The 19,454-nt window shown below is 53.2% G+C and overlaps 2 protein-coding genes across 10 annotated transcripts in view; one reads left to right on the forward strand and one right to left on the reverse strand.

Moving 5' to 3' along the window:
- Positions 1-6,626, forward strand: part of LCOR (ligand dependent nuclear receptor corepressor) — an 80,069-nt gene extending 73,443 nt beyond the window's left edge. For all 9 annotated transcript variants that reach the window (XM_050305822.1, XM_050305818.1, XM_050305823.1 and 6 more), the window contains one exon: positions 1,807-6,626. In XM_050305822.1, the coding sequence (XP_050161779.1) occupies positions 1,807-6,316 (4,510 nt within the window). In that variant the 3' untranslated portion in view covers positions 6,317-6,626. The remainder of the gene's footprint in view (positions 1-1,806) is intronic.
- An 8,675-nt stretch (positions 6,627-15,301) lies between these two features.
- Positions 15,302-19,454, reverse strand: part of SLIT1 (slit guidance ligand 1) — a 61,634-nt gene continuing 57,481 nt past the window's right edge. The window contains 5 exon segments of the mRNA XM_050305831.1: positions 15,302-17,617; positions 17,711-17,922; positions 18,658-18,946; positions 19,021-19,175; positions 19,267-19,397. Coding sequence (XP_050161788.1) covers positions 17,373-17,617; positions 17,711-17,922; positions 18,658-18,946; positions 19,021-19,175; positions 19,267-19,397 — 1,032 coding nt within the window. The 3' untranslated portion in view covers positions 15,302-17,372.

Consider the following 19,454-nt stretch of genomic DNA (forward strand, 5'->3'; position numbering starts at 1 on the left):
TGTAAATTGAAAGCCATCGCAGCGCCAGGTAGAACCAGTCAAGACGGTTGCTGGAGGGTGTTTTTCTTGCCGAGGTGTAGTAAAGAAGTCTCGAGGTATGTTGTTTATTCCTAACCTTGGGAATATGTTCTGGAGGTGCGGAAACGCATCCAGCAAGCTGAGCTCGCTCAGCCTTTCCAGGTGGTTTTGGGAAAACCCTGCCCAAGAAGTGTTTAGGGAAACTGAGTGGCTGTGATCAAGAGGCAGAGCCTCGTTATGGATAAAATATGTTATGTGTGGGCAAATTGGAAAGCAGAGGGCTGACTGGCAGCTGCTCAGGGCAGGCTTGGCTGCAGCCTGGCATTTCTGGGAGAAGAGGAGACCTGGCCAGTCCTGAGCCTGAAGCAGCCCTGAGCGCCTCTCCCTGCCCACCGCCTGGGGGAAGCAGGGAACTGGAAGTACCTCCCTGGTGCTTGTCAGTTCCAAGAAAGCAGCCAGCAAGTAATAAGTAAGGAAGAGGTGAGGGCTGCCCAGGGCTGTCACCGATCACAGCTGGCTCTGGCCCCTGGCTTTCCTTTCTTTATTTCTCTGCTGATGGCTCCTCTAAGCAGGGGCTCTTCCTCCTCATCCACCAGTCGAGCCCTGTGCCTGACAGGGTGGAGAGGGAAAGCCTGCTCTACATGAAGCTGCTTTTCCCTACCCTGCCCCTGAACCCTGTGATAAGCGTTGCCCCCCTTGACCCAGCTGAGTGAGCGAGGTTGGTGTCTGATGCTGGGGGAGGGGGCAGAGAAAGGCTGGAAGGGGAGAAAGGACTTTCACTCCTGCAATACAAGGCCAGGAGGTGCAAAGTGCAATTGTTACTGCAAAGCAACCCAACGTTGCTGGCAAAGATCCTGTGTCAGGCAGTGTGGGTGCCAAGGCAAGGGGCCCCCTCAGTGTGGTCAGGACTGGGTGGGAATTGCCTGTGCTGCCGTTGGGAACAGATATGGTCTCGATAACAGCACCTGGCATGGCATTCATGATGAGTTCATGCAAACACTGGGTAATTATCCCTTAACCTCTCCACCAGTAAATCCTAATTAATTGCCTCTGCCAAGCAGGTAAATGATAATGGCCTGGGTTTGAGCGCTAGCTAGTGGCAGTGACCCTGTGAGGGTAGCACACCTTTCTGAACAACCACTGTGTGCTGACAGCCCATCAGCTGCAGAAACACTTTATTAAATGGCAGCTAATCAAAGGTCAGTGCAAATGGCACTGCACTGCACAGGGTGCACTGCTGCCTGCACTTCCTGCAGGTTGGAAGCTCACCAGATTTTCTGTGCTGATTACAGAGGAGGCTCAGATCTGCTCAGTTTGCCCCAGACCCATCTTCTGCTACTGAGGTGTAAGCAGAATTTAAAGACTTTGTGTAGTTCAAGATTTCTGGCATCTGACTTCCCATCTGGGATGCTGCTTTTCTCCCACCCATCCTGGCAGTGCAGAGTGAGCTTGCAGAGGTATGCAGCCATCCTGGTGGGTCCCAGAAGTGCTGGGCCTTCTACACTGGGTGTCATGCGGATACTAAATCTGATTCTTTTTAGGTTTGCTTTGAATATGTGACACATTGGTATGTCCTAGGCAGAAGTATAACTGTGGGTGCTCTGGCAGTGGGAGACAAACAAAAGTGAAGCCCCTGTCCTGCCAGCAGCATGCACATTTAAGTGTGCATGCTGGGAGTGAAGGGACACCTGCCAGATGAGTGGGAAGAGAAGGGTTATTCTGGTTTTGCAGCATAAACTTTGATTCCCTGGGACATGTTACTGATTGCTTCTCTCTTTGTCTCCCTAGTGAGGATGCAGCAGAGACAATAGCAATAGAATCTAACAATCAGCCGAAGTCTCCACTGGAAAAATTTATGGTCAGATTGTGTACACATCACCAGAAGCAGTTCATTCGTGTGCTAAACGACATATACACTGAAGTACAACCAGACTCTGACGGACAGCAGTTGTCTGAATCTGAGAGCATGGAGGTCTCTACTTGTGGCTCTGGTTGTAGCCAGCAAAAACCTGAAAATCAGGATAAGGGTGCTACTTTTACTGAATCAAAGCTCCCTTCTTCCTTGGACCCAGGACAGTCAGGGTCTGATGACCCCCTGCATGTTACAGGACAAGCCCCAAAGCAGCCAGCAGAACTGAAGTCTCCGGACAGAGCAGAGAACTCCAGTCCTGCTTTGAGAAGGGACTTCTGCGAGCTGCCCGTCACCAGGCTTCGCTCTGCTAGTCCAAAGGATAGCTCCACCCAAGGATACCTCAGCACGTTGAACTCTTCCTCTTTGAATTTCCATCATACTGCAAAAAGCCTGGAAGGGCAGCAAGCTGCTGGACACGAGCAAGAAGCCAGTGTCAGAAAGTGTGAGGACAGTAAAGAGCAGCTAGCAGGTAAGACTCTTGTGGAAGGTTATATTTCAGTCAAAGTGGCAAATGTGAACGGCAGCGAGGACAGCTTAGACAGCTGTCTGGGGTCACAAAAGAGCTCTTTCAGGGCTCTACCAGAAGAGTCCTGGGATCCCGGCTTTGCGGTGGCCCCCCCTCGCAGAGCCGACAAAGAGAACACTTTGCAATGCAGCTCGAAAGCATCTTTGCACCAGGACTTAGATGCAAAAGAACAAGATGCGAGACCAAAGCAAGAAAACCACCTGCATGCCATGGCCAGGGGCAAGGCAGGCTGCCACCTGCACCCAGCTGACAAGGGCCCGCTCGACAAGTCCAAAGAGGGCTGGCTGCCCACTGGCGCCACACCAGCCGCCCACCGGGCCCCCGGTGGGCACCCCCGCACCAAGGCAGCCTCCCTCAGGTCCACTCGGAAGAGCAAGAAGGCGTCGGGGTTGAGGATTAACGACTACGACAACCAGTGTGACGTGGTCTACATCAGCCAGCCCATCACCGAGTGCCATTTTGAGAGCCAGCGGTCGGTGTCGTCCCGCAGGACGGCGAGGAAGAGCACGCGAGGGTACTACTTCAACGGGGAGTGCTGCGAGCTCCCGACTGTCCGCACGCTGGTTAAGAGCTCCCGGGCAGAGGAGAGGGCGAGCAGCCCGGCACTGCGAACAGAGACCCTCGTAAGTGCAAAGCCACCCCTGGTGCTCTCAGTGGGGGGGTCTGCAGGGGCAGGACGGGAAGGTGAGAAGAGGGTTTCCCTGAGGCTCCTGGCCAAAGTGGCACCAACCAACCGAGAAGCAAAAGAGAGGGCTGAGCTGGGCTCCATGCAGCTCCGAGATACTCGAGCGCTGCGGTCAAGGGAAGCTGCCATGGCCATGCCCTTCTTCTCCCTCTCTGCTCCACCCAGCCCCCAGAAAGAGGACAGATTGGCCAGCTCACCGTCCCCTGACTGCCCTCCTGCTGAAGGAGGGGGGATGACAGCGGGCGGCACTGTCACCTGTGAGGCTGGCAGCAGCCTGGGCTCCTCTGGGGATGGCAGTGGCAGCAGGCAGGCTGCTGATTCTGCTGCCATTCCGGTCTCACAAGCACACACTGGGGAGGAATGTTGTCCAGGCTCTGACATACAAACTGGTCCAGACCTCTCTGCCAGCCCAGAGCCAAAGTCCCCCTCACAGCCCTCTGCTGCGACAGACACAGCGCCCTCGGCCCACAATGGTGCCAAGGATCCTGCCCAGCTTCCAGGCTCAGGGGATGCAGAGCTCTGTGAACAGTGTCTGGCAGAGCCCTCCCCATGCTCTCCAGGCTTACAGGCTCCTGATGAGCCCCCTGCCACCATGGACAGGGAGAGCCCCCTGGAGCCCCCTGAAACCTTGCAGTGTGTGGATGTGAACAAAAGCATCGTTGCTAAACCAGAAGCTGAATCATCGGTCATGGCAGATGATGGCTCTCTTGAACAAGAGGATGCTGTGCTGGTCAGCACAGCCCTCCCCAAAATCTCGGAAGGAGAGGCAGTGAAAAATAACAGCACAGCAGGTGAAAAAGAGCCTGTTGAAGGGGAAACACCATCTGAACCCAACAGCTCAGACACTGCGGGGAAAGAATCTGTCTCTTCCAAGGACAGTTTAGACAAGAAGCGAAAGAAAGGCAGGAGAGTACTTGTGGCATCGGACCGATGTCTCCGAAGCCAGCAATCCCAGTCACCTGCTGAGGGCAGTGCTGAGGACTCTGGTTCTTCCAGCTCTGTGCAGCTTCCTTGCCTTCAGATCAAACTCTCCAAGAGCCCTGGTGTGAAGCGGTTCAAGAGAGAAGTGGAGCTGGATGAGGCAGCATCCACACACTTCCCAAATGACTGCTTCCCCAGTGTGCTGCTCAAAACCACCGAGGGGCCAGGCACTGACCAGGCTCTAGAGAATATCGCTGAGCAGCAGCCAGGCGAGGAGAATGGTGTCATTACCAGACAAACCTATAAAAGCATCTTAGTGAAAAAGACTGCTGCAGAGGAAGAAAATCCCTCTAAAGATGACCCCTCTGCTAACAGCAGCCAAAGTCAACCAGGTGAGATGCAGAAAATCAGCATCCAGGCTGATTCTGAGAAGAAACACATTCTCCTCCCTCCAGAGTACAGTGTTCCTGCAAACGATGCCAAGCAACTAGATGTGAAACCAGGCAATGCCAGTGCAAAGGGCAAGGAGAGCTCTGACAGTGCCAGGGATATGGGCAAGCCAGTGAACTATGAGCTGGTGACCGATTCGCCTCCATGTCCCAGCAGCGGAGGTGGAAGCAAGCATCTTCCAGCAAAAACTGCAAAGCATAAAAAGGTTGCCCTGCAGTTTTATAACTTACGACACACACCCACACCTGCACCTGCAGACACTGCAAAAAAGAGCACACCAGGGAAGGAGTCTATGCAAGCGATCCCCAAACTGAGGGATGAACATAGGTCAGGGAATAATGACTGCCCAGCACTGGAGGACATAGACATGGCTGACAGCAAACCAAAGTTCGTGGAGTGGTGTGCTGAAGAGGAGAACCAGGAGCTCATCGCCGAGTTCAACACTCAGTACATGAAAATCCAGAAGGGCTGGATTCAGCTGGAGAAGGAGGTGCAGCCAACCCCCAAGGTAAAGAACAAAGCTGACAAATTGAAAGAGATTTGGAAAAGCAAGAAAAGAACACGGAAAAGTAGAGGATCACTGGAAGTGCAGAAGCTTTCCCCTGTCCAGATGCTCTTTATGAAGGCCTTTAAACTGTCTGACATATGCCAGTGGTTTCTGGAGACAACTGAAACCAAGTCTCTAGTGATTGTGAAGAAACTCAACACCCGTCTCCCAGGGGAGATCCCCCCCATCAAAGTCCCCATGCAGAAATATTCCGCCTCCAGTCTCTACCCCAGCTCACTGCAAGCTGAACGTTTGAAAAAACATCTCAAGAAGTTTGCTGCCACTACCCCAGCTCGAAATAACCTGAAGAACCAAAAGCTTTGGGCCAAAATTCGTGAGAGTGTTGATAAAACAGAGGCTGAAGAAGCTACCACTCCCAACCAGACCTCTCCCACTGATGCCAGTACCAAGGAGCTGAGCGAAGACAAAACCACCCAACCTGCCCTCAGCTTGCCCACGCAGGCAAGCACCAGGATCCTGCGCAAGTACTCCAACCTGCGGGGCAAGCTGAGAGCCCAGCAGCGCATGGTGAAGGCAGAGAAGCGGAGTGATGGCCCAGGGGACCATCTGTCCCTGGAGAACAAGCAGAGCCGGAAGAGTGTGTGCATCAACCCCCTGATGTCTCCAAAGTTGGCCTTGCAGATCAAAGCAGCCGCCTTTCCTGCTAAATCTCCATCAGTGGATGGGACAGGGAAGGGGCGGAAGGGGAAGAGCAGGTCCCAAGAGGACCCCTTGCCCAAAGTTGACCTCCAGCTCAGCAAGAAGAAGAGGATGCTGAAGGAGAGCGGGAGCACCCAGGAGAGATCCAACTCCTCCACCAAGGACAAGCTGCCTGCCAAGAAGGCCAGTAAAATAAAGCATTCAGAGGTCAGCACAAAAGCTCCCGCCACCCGAAAGCAGGCTGCCATGGAGAAGAGCAATAAACTGGCCAGAAAAATGTCTTTCAAAGAGAAGAGAGTCCCGAAAAGGCAGCTGGAGAAGGCGCGGCTCCCTGTGCGGAAGGGCAAGGAGAACACGAGCCGACGGACCCTGCTGCCCCCCATCCACGAGGAGCTGTCCAAGTCCCCAAAGCAGAAGCCCCTGGGAGAGTCCTCCACACGGTCACAGAAGATGGCCAACAAGAAGCACAGCAGTGGGAAAACCCTGACAAGGTCCATGAAGAAGATGCAGGAGAACAATGTGTCGCAGGGCAAGAGGAAGCTGAGGGCAAAAGTGGACTGTTCGCACAGCAAACGCTCGCGACTGGACCCGAAATAGCGAAGAACCGGTAGCCATGTACAAAACTGATGTATAGTAGTAACCCTTTACCATGCATTAACTAAAGCTGCTTTTATAAGCTGTAGCAAGCCTTTAAAAATCCGCAGTTAAAGGATAATGCCCGTGATTTTAGGCATCAGCAGATGTGTCTCGGACAGAGAAGAGGTTGGCCTGTCTGGCTCTGCTGTTCAGAAGGAAGTTTCTGCAGTCTGAAAGTTCCTTGGGTTTTTTTAAACTTGGAACCAGGCAGTTTTTGTTAAAAGTACAGTGCCTTATTTATCACTTTAAAAATAAAAATAAGAAGCTCGTCTGTGTGATTTGGAGGCTTGCGTTTTATACTTGAGGCACAAGCACTTGTACTGTAGCAGAAAGAAAACCACCTTCGTGCACATGAAGTAGCTTTCGTCAGCTTTGGGTGCACACAAACATTTCCCTTTCCTTCAGAGTCCTCCTTCTGTCTGTCTTTTTAGTGGCATTTAAAGCAAAACCAAAACCATTTCCTGTCACTGAGGGAGAGAAAGGCGAGTCTGTCCTTTGTCGGTTCGTTGGTAGCAGCTGCTGGTGTCCCGGACTGTTACCTACATAAGAGTGTGAAGTAGCTACTGGTGTGTGTACTGCTGATGGCTGCCTGCTTCCCACTGCACAGCCTGTGGGGTGGGGTGGGCCTGCTCAGGCCAAGGAGATGCTGTGGGGGCTCTGGGTACCACACTGCTGGATGCACTGCTGCCAGCTGGGCATGCTGGGCTATATCTGTCTTTATTTCTTGCTGGCTTCAGGGATGAACCAGTCCTGCCATGCTCTGCTTTTGGACAGACCTCCTTCTCCCTTTTCCCTGCCCTCGTGGTGATTTCTGTGGTCTCTGATGGCAAAGCTGTTTCTGCAGCTCTTCACTGAAAGTTGAATCTCTCTCTTTTTAAGGGCTTGAGCTCCTTCTGATGTTGGTGCTCCACAGGAGGGGAGCCCTCGCCCTCACCCTGTGTTTTTGTGCATGTCTTGCCTAGTGCTCTCCTAAGCCAGGATTTGCAGTTGGAATAGGCTTGGGATAAGGGACTGGCTTAAGTTTATTTTTTACCATAATTTACATTTCATCCTTTTACTAGCAAGATGTGAGAGGTTTGTCCTTGCTTGTGTCTGGCTGTGGAGTCTGAAAGCGGCTGAATCTCTACCATGTCCTGCATGACACCTTTGCAGGGCTCCTCCTAAAGCCTCTGCAGCACCTTTAAAAGACAGCTGGGGGTCTGCACTGGCAGAACAGGGTCACAATGCCTGGCTCCTCTGAGAAAATCCTGTTAGAAGTGCACAGAGCGTGTGGCTCTGCTGGCTCTGCGGGGCAGAGATGATCAGTGGCTGAGATGTAAGTGGTGTGGTCTGTGCTCAGGAAAGGACCCTGCTCAGCCATTGCATTCCCACGGCTTCACTTTCACATTCCTGCACAAAGCCCATTTGCAGGAATCCCAGTGCCAGCCTCTTCACTCACAAAGCAGCAATGCCTGGCAGGGCACCATGTGAGCTCTGAGGTTGCCAGACCTTTAACAGCCTCCTTGCTGGTCCTTGCTCAGCTGCTTGTCCCTACTGAGAACAAGGCTCTGGTGCAGGCCATGAATTTAAGAGATGCCTGCCCGGGAGCAGAGGCTGGAGAGGGATTGGCTGCAAAGGGAATTGCTTTTCATGGTTGGCATTGAACCCCATATCCCAAAGCCTGGGGGCTGGAGGTGAAAGGCAGATAGCTGTCTTTTAATCTTTTATTGTACCCATTTAGTACAGAGGATGAAACCAGAGGTTTGAGATTTGCATGCCCTTCGGAGAGCACCTCTAACTCTCTTGCAGGTATTCCCTTTCCCCAACATTGATGCACACATTTTTGTGTGCTATGGCACATTTTTCTCTTACTGTGAAATGGCTGATTTAAAAAAAAAATCCTTTACCTTTCCTTTGAATCGTGCTAGAATAAGTTAACTCTCTGAACAGCTAGGAAGTGATTAAATCTAGCCTGTCAGTCCCTGTACAGATTAATATGAAATTATCTATTACTTTAATTTTTACTGCATGCATTAAATATGTCAAACATTCCATCAGAAAAGATTTAAAAGTGTTTCAGGAGAGGTGTGAGGCAAGAGGGCACTGATGGCAGTTAAATGACTGCTCTGTATCTTTCTTGTGGGTTGTCTTTTCCTCTTGCTTCTCCGTCCATACTTATGGTCCTCCTCTAACCCCTGGCTGGGGCAGCCTCTCTGCCTTCTCCTTCCTCTGGGCCAGATGTACATTTGAGCACCCCTCTTGCCTCTGCTTCTCACGCCGCTCCTCTGCAGCAAACCCCTCTTTCCCATCCTTCATCATCACTCCTGAAGCGGAGTGCTGAGCACTCCTCAGGGCTTTCCCCCTCTCTTTATCTTATTTTTTAGCTGTTGGTAAATGCAGGCTGTCCTGCTCTCTGTCTTCTGTTCTTCTGGGAGCAGGAACCTCATTAGGATAAAACCCTAGAGAAAGCAAGCAGAGAGAGGCTTTCTAGAGGGGGTGCTTCCCAGCCTCCCAGTTGCCTTCCTGCACCCTGGAGCTTTGCCAGTACCAGTTGACTCAAGTGTGGCAAGGCTGGGAGATGGCAGGTGTCACACTAGTGCAGGAGTGGAGCAGCATCCTGAGCATCTCTGTCCCAGTTTGGTGTGTGCTTAGGCAGTGGTGGGATCAGCACACTGAGCTTCATGGCAGTGTCCGTGACAGGCACTGGCTCCAAAGATGAATGGCCAGGACCTTCTTGTGTGAAGGAAGCAGAGATACTAAACGGAAAAGCTATATTCCTCCCACACCTTTGAACTTCCAGTCTCAGTCTGTAGTCTTCTCTTGTATTGCTATGTTTTGACTTGGTTGGATGTAGGTTTCCTGTACTGAAGGCAGGGAATTGCGGGGCTCCAGAGGGGAGTGAGGTGGCTTTGGCCATGCTGGGCAGTGTGCAGGCAATGTGGTCTGAGACTCAGAATGCCTGCAGCTTGTCCCAGGCTCTGATCACCTTCAACCAGCATCTCTGTCCATCCCTGGGGGTTGCCATAGATGTTTGGCAAGTCTTGGTTTTCCCACATTAGATCCAGTTTGTCCCGTGCAAAGAGCCTAACAGGAGCTGGGCTGAGCTTTGTAGGTGTAAATCTGAATTTCTGCACGCTTTGATGAGGAAAGGTAGAGGCTGTGGGTTTTTTGTCAGGATGGGGATGAAAAGAGAGTTCTGTGCTGGTCTCTGAGTTATTAATCTTGTCTTCAGAAAGCAAATGAAGAGAAAGGAAATAATTCTGAGGTTTTTTTCAAAGAAACCCATTTTTAAATACATATGCCCCAGCCCGCTGCCTGGGACCATCCCAGGGGCACCTGGTTTGGATGGGAAGACTCAGAGCAGCACCTTGGGCATCTGCAGGGACAGGGTTTGCAGGAGGTGCTGAGCTGGGCTGTCCCAGGTGGTGAGGTGATCTGCGGTTTTGTCACAGGGGACCCCCCTGACCCTCTGCTCTACTGTCCTCAGGGCCAGTTCCTGGCACCACAGCCTCTGCAGGGCTCTCCCCAACTGGACAAGTGAACCTGGCTCAGAACTGCTCTCTCTGCCTCCTCCTTTACTCCAAACAACTCCACCTTATTACAATTTTGAGGAAAGCTGGAGTGATTCTTCTCTACATAGTGCTGTTTGTGAGAAGCTGGCAGAAGTGTTTCCTCCCACAGCTGCTGTGCTGGGTGGTGGATTTAACTCATTCAGGTAGTTTTTAGGGAGAGCTGGCTGGTTTGCCAAGGGATGGGTAGGGTGAAGCCATCACCTGTGGCTGAGCTGTTGCAGGAAGCACTTGGGGCATGACCTCTGCAGCCCATCTCGAGGTGGGAATATTGCTGCATTAGTGCAGGTTCTCAGAATTACAGATTTGTGTGATCCTTTGGGTTACCCCAGGGGAGGATGTCTCAGGGGTAAGGTGGGCCAGGTGCCTTCGTCATCTCTAGAAAAGTGTTAAGGTTTTCTGCTCTGAGGAAGCCCCCAGCTCCTTGCCAGGCTTCTCTCCGTGCTGTCACTGCTCCTGGAGATGCTGTCTTTGGGTTCTCTGCCTCTCCTGTGTGCATTCTCCATTTGACATCAGTAATAGCAGTCAGGCCTTGCACACTACAAGACCTGCTTTTAATGTGCTTTGCACTTGCTTTTCTGAGTGCTTTATTTTGGGGCAGGAAGAAGGAATGCTGTAATTTGCTAGAAAAGTGAATTGGTAGCAAATTAAAGGGTCTGCCTGTGAGGTGATTGCCTGGCAAGGTAGCATTGCCTGGGTAGCTCCATTTTTTTTTTGTCAGTGCTAAGAAATTTGAATTTTTTCTCTTTTTTTTTCTTTCCCCCAATCTGTCCTCATGTTGCATTACTCTCTTGCCAATGTACTTCCGTATTTCCTCTCTTCATGAAGCCATGTTTCAGCTAGAACAGTGCACAAGAGACACAGAAATAAGCAGAGGTGATACCACATGCATATAACCTGTTGCTCTCATTAATGACATGTGCTACTCATTCTTGTTTGCCCTGCAGCGAGACAATGGCAAGGTGAGCTGCTGAGGCACAGCCCCTGCTTTAAAGCAGGCTGTTCCCCATAAAGGCAGCTCTTACACCATGCAAGGGATGCACAGGGAGCAACAGAGGAGCTTAATGAACGGAAGGAAATAAGCAACACGATTTATTGCCTTATTCCACATGGACATGGAGTGCGTTTCCATGTGCTATTGTGCAGAGCTGCCCACTGGCACTACCACAGTGCCATCCTCAGATCCGCAGCCTCACTGCGCTCCTCGTCTCCTGCGCCACCCTACAGCTCCCTGTGTTTCTTCAGCTCTGGATTTCAAGTGCTTCATCCCATAAAGCAGATCTCTTCCAGTTACTTTGGCTGTCCTTGCTGGCCACTTTCTCGTGATATTCTTGAAAGTAGTCTCCATCATGCACCCCACCAGTCCATGTACCAGGTGCAGCATTTTCTTAGCTCTGCACCTTCACAGATGTCCTCACTATCCCTCTGCTGCCAGCCCCCCCTCTCATTTGCATGCTTATCTTTTCCTCTCTCAGTCATTGGCAGCTCTGGGTCTTCCCACTTCCCGTGGTCAGGATCTGTCTATCTTAATTAACCTCCAGGAGGAGCTCCGTTTGCCAAGCTCAGACTCAAAACTTATATTGGGGTTTGAGTGCTGCAGTAAGAGCAGTTTGAGCCCAGGGTGGCCTTTACTACCTGTAGCTGTTAGGATCTTGTCTAGGAAGGCTAGCCCTGGAATGGGTTTCCCTGCTGACAGGGTGCATGCATGTGTTTATTTTCATCACTGACTCGTCTCTGGTGAGGTCCTGTTTGCTGGTGTTTGCTGTGTGCAGTGGAGTTTCTGTAGTCATTTTCCAGCACGTCAGTGAGATGCATTTGCAGCAAACCTTCCCTGAAGAACCGTCCAGCCAGTGCTGATGCTTCCAACAAATTTTCCTCTGTGTTGCTAATCGATGTCCATGAGCTGGGAGAGTGGGATGAAATTGTCACTGCTGCTCTCTGCATCCCTGTCCCTCCTGTGCTGGGGGAGCCATGTGGTGCTGGACTGAGTGGGCTGGTGGGCTGCCCATGCTGTTTTTTGCTGACATGCAAACAAGCAAAGATGCAGCCCATCCCACGTCCCAGCTGTTCTCGTGGCACCTCTGGAAATGCTGGTGTTTCCAAAAGCTCTGCCAGTTCCTAGTAACCTCCCAGGACATAGACACACAATCAGATGTAGTGGTGCCCTGTTTTTGAAATTTGCTGATGGACATTTTCTCTCTCCAGCTCATATTCTTTTACCCTGACAACTGCATTCCCAGTAGAAGATGACTGAGAAAGCTATGATTCCCAGCCTTCCATAGGCACAGGCATTTCCTGGGGCAGCAGGGGTGGTGCCCCCCGGGTTGGGCTCTCACCTTCCCACCACCAGCAGTCGTGCTGGGAGAAGAGGGCTGAGCCCCAGCCAGGGTGTACTCGGGTCTGCATCCTTGGGCTGTACGCCTGGACAGCCCAGGAGCAAGATGGGGGTAGGCTCCCCCCCGCCAGGGAACACCACTGCAGCTTTTCTTGTTGCGGTAGTTCTTTTGAGCAAACCACAAGGCTACGATGTCCCCACGTCGTGTGCATTCTCCCCCGTGTGTCGTAGTATCCATTTGGCCCATCCTTTAGCTTGGTGGTTGTGAAATGAATCCATCTGTTCTAAGATGTTCTCAGGAGTTCTTGTTTGTATTAAGCTCACCCCTAGGCTTAGCAGAAATCACAGTCCCCATCCTCCCTCCCTCCTTCTCCGCAGACAAGCCCTCTCCTTCATGAGCACTTCCACCCTCTCCCTGAAGGGCGGCAGAGGGCAGCTGGCGGTTTTGATTCAGGGCACGTTGGCAGCTTTGGGGCAGCCGAAGGAGCTGGGATGCAGCCGGCCGGCATTTGTGACATGGGTCTGGAGGCCAGGCGGTCCCACGGGCTGCATTGCTAGCCAATGTTTTCTAAGTCTGTTTGTAAGAGTACCTAATTTTAAAATGAAATGTGAATATATATTATGTGTAGGTGCCATGTAAGATAGTGTTGTGCTAGGCAGCAGGATGCTAACCTACTTTTTAAGATTTTTGGGGACAGGAAAAAGGTTTTTTCTCTCACTTCATGCTCACAGATCTAATATTGTAAATAGGTTTTTTAAATATTTATTTCATGGGCTTTCCACAGGTTCTTGTTCTGACTGGTGTGTTGGTTGGCGGGGCTGTATCGCCCCGTGTGCCGCAACCAAAGGGCTGGCTATTGAGTGGGGGGGATGGGACAGGGTGGGACAGGGTAGGGTGGGGTGAGGTGGGGTGGGTGGTGGTGGTGGTGTTCTGTTTGGTTTTATGTCACATCGAAGTTGAAGCATTAACTCTTCATCTCGTTTTGATGATGTCAGGCCTGGCCGATGGCTACGGTCCCCAGGGAGGCAGTGAGCTCCCATGGCTGGCCGGGATGGCCCTTCCCCAGGGCGGGGGGCACTGCAAGCAATAAGATTTGTAGTAATAATGTCTGCTTTGATGGCAGGGGCTCTCGGGGATCAGGACTGGCTGGGAAGAACCCTGCTCCCGGCAGGGGCTCAGTCCAGCATGGCATGGGGGGGATCTCTTTACCTGGGGATGCCCAAGGAAGCATCCCCAGGGAGGGAGGAGGTGGGGGCTGCTGTCACCCCCAAGGAACCCCCCCAGAACTGCCGGGGTAGGGCAGGCAGTTACTGATAGCAAACTCCTGCTAGTGAATTACTGCAGTGAGCAGCTGCCTTTGCGGGTACGGGTGACCCAAGGGAGCACACTGCTGTCACCGCTACAAACCCAGGGCTGGCTTGAGGAGGCCATTTGCTTATTTGCTGTAATTTTAATTCTCTTCTAGGAGGTTTGAGGTCATTTGGTTATTTTTTTCCTAAATGGATTCAGATTTTTTTTTTTTTTTTTTTTTTTTTTTCTCTTAACCCCTTTTTTGCCTGGAAGTGTAGCTGACTCTGACCACAGCTGTCTGTGTGGGGCAGTGGAGCAGTGTCAGCAGGATCAGGGCTGCTTTTATGGTGATGGGTCTCTGACTTCGGGGGATGGAGTGAGGAGTGTTGCTGGGTCCCAGCCCTGCATGACCCCTCACCAACCCCACGCTTCCTTCACCCTCAGAACAGGTGTGTAAAAAAAAAGAAAAAAAGAAAAAAAAAAAGAAAAAAGGAAACACCACCACAGTAATTTTTTTCTTAAGATGCTCAACATTTACATATTATCTCCACCCTGATGGCAAATGTTTTTCCTTCATCTGTGTCTGCTTCCCTGGGAGAGTTTTGTTTCTCTGTTTGTTTCTATATGAATTTTAGACACTGAGCTGAAATTCCTCCTGTCCGGTACTGTATGTTTGAACCTAAGCAATGTGAACTGTACAGACCAGACCAGCAGTGGGAAGTGGGAGCCGGTGACTGCACCTGGGAGAGCCGTGGCTTGGGACGGCATTCCCGGTTGCTGTAGGGAGCAGGAAGTACTGCGTCGTGAGTAGGGAAAATGAACTGTCTGCTGTGAATTCTCAGTTGGAAATGTGGAGAGGAGTTTCCATTAAATAATGTTTACATACCTCACCTGACGAACCTTTGAAAGTGTATATATAAAAGAAAAAGAAAATAAAATTATATTAAGTTGCTTTAAATCAATATGTATAGCTATAAGAGCTGGGTCATTTGAACTTTGAATATGTATCGACTCTCTAAATGTTGACATTTTGTGAACTCTGTGCTCCTGTCTTTTATTTCATCCTAGCCTATGGAAAAAGTTGTGTTCTTGTTCCAGATAAAAGGTCCCTGACTTAGATCTGAACTCCTCAAGGATTCCCACAACCTTGTTTTCTTTTCTTCCTCACTGTTGATATTCACCCTATGAGCTTTCTAAAGGTCCGTATTTTATTGCAGCTTATTAAACGTTTCTTTGATATCAGCACTTGTTTGGTGTGGTAAGTGGGGAAGGGCAAAGGTGAGTGCACAAGGTGGGGGGCAGTGGGCTGGCACCCTCTAAGTGTGACCCTCTCCCTCTAGAGGAGGGATATAAATGCCCATGTGGGATTTCAGTGCTCCCACACCGGTGCCTGAGCTGCGGCAGATTATGTTTGTGGCACCAACAGTGCAACCTCTCTGTGTTCCTGGGGACTGCTACCAAGGCCCCCTCTCCCTGTCTCCAGAGAGCTACATGTGCCCAGTTTCCCCTACAGCCTGTAGCCATTCCATCCTCACAGCAGGCACTGGCCCTAGGGCTTCTCACACTGCCTCACGCAGTGGCTCCTTTTGCAAGGTATTGCATGTGGGTGACACTCTGGCCAGAAGCAACGGCCAGGGCTGTTCCGGGAGTAGCAAATCATCCCCCATGGCAGGATCAACTCTTCCCAGCCTGTGCCACCTCCTCACGCATTCAGCAGCTCCCAGGCACTAGCTGCCCCCTTCTCCCCTCCAGGAAAGAAGAGGCCAAGCCTCTGAATGAATAAATGTCATGTTCACATGGAAGACAACATAGACAATACCAAACATCTCCTAAAACAATACAGCCTCTGCCAGCGGAAGGATGCCCAGCGCCTCCCTCGCCAGCCTAGTACAAACCAGCGTCTTCAATAGTGACACACACAAACCCCACGGGCCAAACAAAGCCACCGTCATTTTCCTGCCCAGTAGCATCTGTAAACAAAAAGAAAACATCATTTGTTGACCCCAAACATATAAAAATACTATAACAAAATGAAATACAAATATATATTAGAATCTGTAAGTATTCTGTATAAAGAGATACTTTAGCGGTTAGCGTACAGCAAGAACAGAAACACAACACAACCAAGCCCCAGCCGGGCCACAGGCAAAATGAGACGCGTCCCGGCTCCTCTGTGTGGCAGAGGAGCTCCCATGGAGAGGGCACTGGTGGAGAAACACATCCCTGTGGTGAGGAGGGATGGTGAGAGCACCGACAGAGCCGAGTGTATCCGATGGAGATAACTGGAGCCCGGCTGCAGCTGGCAGTGTGGACCTGATGCCAAAATGCTGGAGCAGTGCGGAGGGGTGCAGGGCTGCAGCCCTGGGATAAGTCTGTCCACCTGGGTGATGTGGAGTTTCACTGTCCAGCCACGTGCAGTGTCCCAGGTCAGGACCCACCACCCCTGGCCCCCACAGTCAGACAGGTGATACTGTTGTGGATGTTGGGTGTGTGCAGGACCCCGGCATGAGCTCCCTCTGTGCCTCTGCTCCCACTCCAGCCCAGCATATCCCCTGACACTGTGGGCTTTAGAGAGGTGCTGTCCAGGCATGGATCCTTGAGTCCAAGAGCTGGTGGGTCCTACCCTGGCAGTGGTGTTGGCTCCAGGTTTGCAGGCTTGGACATATTCAGTCTCTTCAACTGGCCCTGGCACCCACAAGGCTGAGGCACTGGTGATGAATGTAACAAACTTGCACCCTGGTTGTCCCAGCAGCCTCCTGCTCCTGCTAGCTGGGTCAGTGGAACATGGGGCACCTTTGCCCAGTTGCAGGCCCACTCCCCCAGGGCAGAGCCTGGAAGAAAGGGACTCCTGTGTTCTGAGCAGAACCCTCTGGCTGGACCAGGGATATTCGGGGCCCTCTCCACATGAATGGTACAGTGCTGGTCCCCATGGCACAGAGCAGGTTGGCACTGGGACCCCTCCCCCAGTAACATTTGCACACTGCTGCCTGTCCCCCACTCAGTGTGCCTGGCACTGCCCGTGTGCCTGGTCCTGCTCCGCCAATGTGACCCAGATGTGACCAGAGTGGGCTGGACCCGTGCACGCCCCATGCCCTGCTGAGCCCAGCTGGCATGCACAGACCAGGGGTGCCATCAGATGGTCAGGCTGTGACCATGGAGCTTGTGACATTATTTGGGGCACTCTGGGCTCCAGCACCCTGGTCACTACACCAGGGAACTGCTTGCTGCAGCTGCTATCGGGGCAACAGCAGGTCCTTAGCAGGGACACCAAGGCTGCTGGAGGAAAGGAAGGCTCACCAGGACTGCAGGATGCTGGCTACACCATGCAGCTCTCTGAGAGTCACAGTTTGCCATGGCTCACAGGGCTCTGCCATATTAGGCCCCTTTCTTCCAGTCCCAGGTGTTGGAAAAGCCCTCGGATCGCTGGGCTGGATGCAAGGGACAGGGCTGCCAGGGAGGGAACACGCAGGGGATGCAGGCACTGCCCTCCATGGCTGTGGGGCTGTGCTGGCAGGGAGGCAGAGTGCCGCAGGGAGAGGACAGGAGCAGCTGGGCAGGGTGCCCACACTGTATCCACACATCTGTGTAGCTGCAGTTCTTAAAAAAATTCTCTATCTACACATTTGCTTTGTTTGTGTTTGTTTTTTTTTTTTTCCTTTTTTTTTTTTCCTTTTTCTTTCCCAACCTTCTAGATGCACCAGCTCTACCCTCTGCCGGGCTCCTTGGATGCAGCTGCAGTTCGGAACACCCAGAGAGCAGCACCATGCCCGCAGGGCAAAGTGAGGTCCTTGGCTCTGGGGGGTCTCCCTGGCAGCCCCCCAGCTCTGCAGGGCCGGTGGCTGCTCACAGGCACTGGCTGCAGCCGCACTTGCTGGGCTTCTCCACCTCCTCCACGAAGGTTGCACCGTTGCTGCACTCGAAGGCGTATTTCCTGCGCCGGAGCCGCAGTCCAGTGCAGCACCCGGCGTCAGGGCCGCTGCAGGTCCCCCGGCATTCCACCCAGGCCACCGGCCGTGTTGTCTGGCAGATGGCGTAGCCCCGCTGCACCTGGTGGTAGTCCCGCACTGGCTCCCCACGGCATTCCGGCTCTGCGGGACAGCGGGACAGTGGGACAGCAATGCTTAGCCTGGTGTCGTGGTGTGGGGCTGCCCTCCCTGGACACCCACATCCTCAGCACCTACCTTGGTCACAGAGGGCTCCGGTGTAGCCATCATGGCACTCGCAGGTGGGCTGGCCACCTGGGGTGAGGTGGCAGTGGCCATGGACACAGGGCTGGTGGTGACAGGGGTCGGGTGGCTCAGCAGGCTGGTTGCAGAGGGCGCCCTGGTAGCCCTCCTGGCACTGGCAGCTGTAGGAGAGGGCGTCGAGGGGCAGGCACAGCCCATGCACGCACCTGTGGGCACCCGGTGCTGTCAGCACCTGCCAGTGTGGCGTGGCATGGCACCAGGGTGCATAGCCCACCAGCAGCGAGCATGGCATGGCATGGCTCAGCACCAGCCTGGCACCAGCACAGTGCTGCACTGGGACCGGCACGGCACTGCCGCAGCACGGCACTGGTACGGCACAGCCATGGTGGCACAGCACTGCTGTGGCTCAGTCACACCTCCCCCAGCACAGGACAGCCCAGGCACAACTCAGTGCTAGTGACACAGCATGGCAGTGCCTTGGCACAGCAGCACTGTGATGGCACAACACCGCCACCACGAATCAGCCATGGGGGAGGGTGGTGGACAGCCAGTGGGAGGTGTGGGTGGGGCAGCCAAGAGGAAGGGGCAGCCAGTGAGCAAATGATTTAGTAGTGTAGTGGAGAAACCAGTGAGGAAGAGGGTGGCAATGAGCTGATGGAGCAAAGGAATTGTGGTTAGGCAGCCAATGGGCAAAGGACAGCCAATGAGCCAATGGAGCAGCTCAGTTATGGCGGGGTCACCAATGAATTGGCGCAGCCAAAGACCAAATGGGGCAGGCACAACTCTGTGAGGCAGCCAGTGGGTCAGGACCATGGCTGCTGGACAGCCAGTGGGGCTGTGCTATTGCTTCAGGACAGCCAGTGGGGCAGATGGGTCACTGTGGGGCAGCCAACAGGACAGAACCATCGCTGCAGGGCAGCCAGTGGGGTGAGGGCACTCACTTGTGCCCCTGGCAGGGGCCACCACGGGGCTGGTCGCAGTGGGGCCCATCCCAGCCAGCCTCACAGTGGCAGACGGGGCCCTGGGCGCCGGCAGGCTGGCAGATGCCGTGCAGGCAGTAGAGCTTGCGGCAGGGCTCACAGCCTGGCACCACCCCTGGCGTCATCCGCGTCTTGGTGAAGTCCTGCAGCTCGTTGTTGATGTAGAGGTTGCGGATGCATCCATGGAAGCTGGTGCCATTGAGGAGCTGCCAGAGGCGGAAGGCAGCCGAGTTGACATCCACAGGCATGCCTGGGGAGAGCAGGACCATCAGCACACCTGGACGCCCCCCACACCCTCCACTGCTCCCCTGATCCCTGTCTTACCTCCCACATAGAGAGGAGCCTCACTGTTCAGCGTGTAGTGCTTCCCTGAGTTGTCCATGGTCATGGGGCTGCCACCGTCAATGGAGAGGTTCACCATCTGGTCAAAGGTCACCAGCTCCACGGTGTGGAACTGCCCATCGTTGATGGTCTCGGCACTGGAGGGGATGGCTGGGTCACCAGGGATGCCCCCAAGCCCGTGCAAGAAGGGCGGTGGTCCCCAGTGAGCAGGGAAGGGGTGGCACATACCTGTAGATGGCTGAGCTGGGGTGGGTGCCGGGGTCATAGCTGACCCGGACGTGGCCCTGGTACAGTTCCACAGCCATGTGGTCACTGTCACCGTTGTACAGCAGGATGCCATTGCCTTCAGCTGTGGAGACCTGTCACAGGGAGAGGTGGGAGCCCACATCCCTGGGGCAGCATCCCCAGTGCCAACA

The sequence above is a fragment of the Myiozetetes cayanensis genome, unplaced genomic scaffold (assembly GCF_022539395.1).
Source record: "Myiozetetes cayanensis isolate MyiCay16 unplaced genomic scaffold, myiCay2020 scf10, whole genome shotgun sequence".
In the NCBI taxonomy this organism is placed as follows: Eukaryota; Metazoa; Chordata; class Aves; order Passeriformes; family Tyrannidae; genus Myiozetetes; species Myiozetetes cayanensis.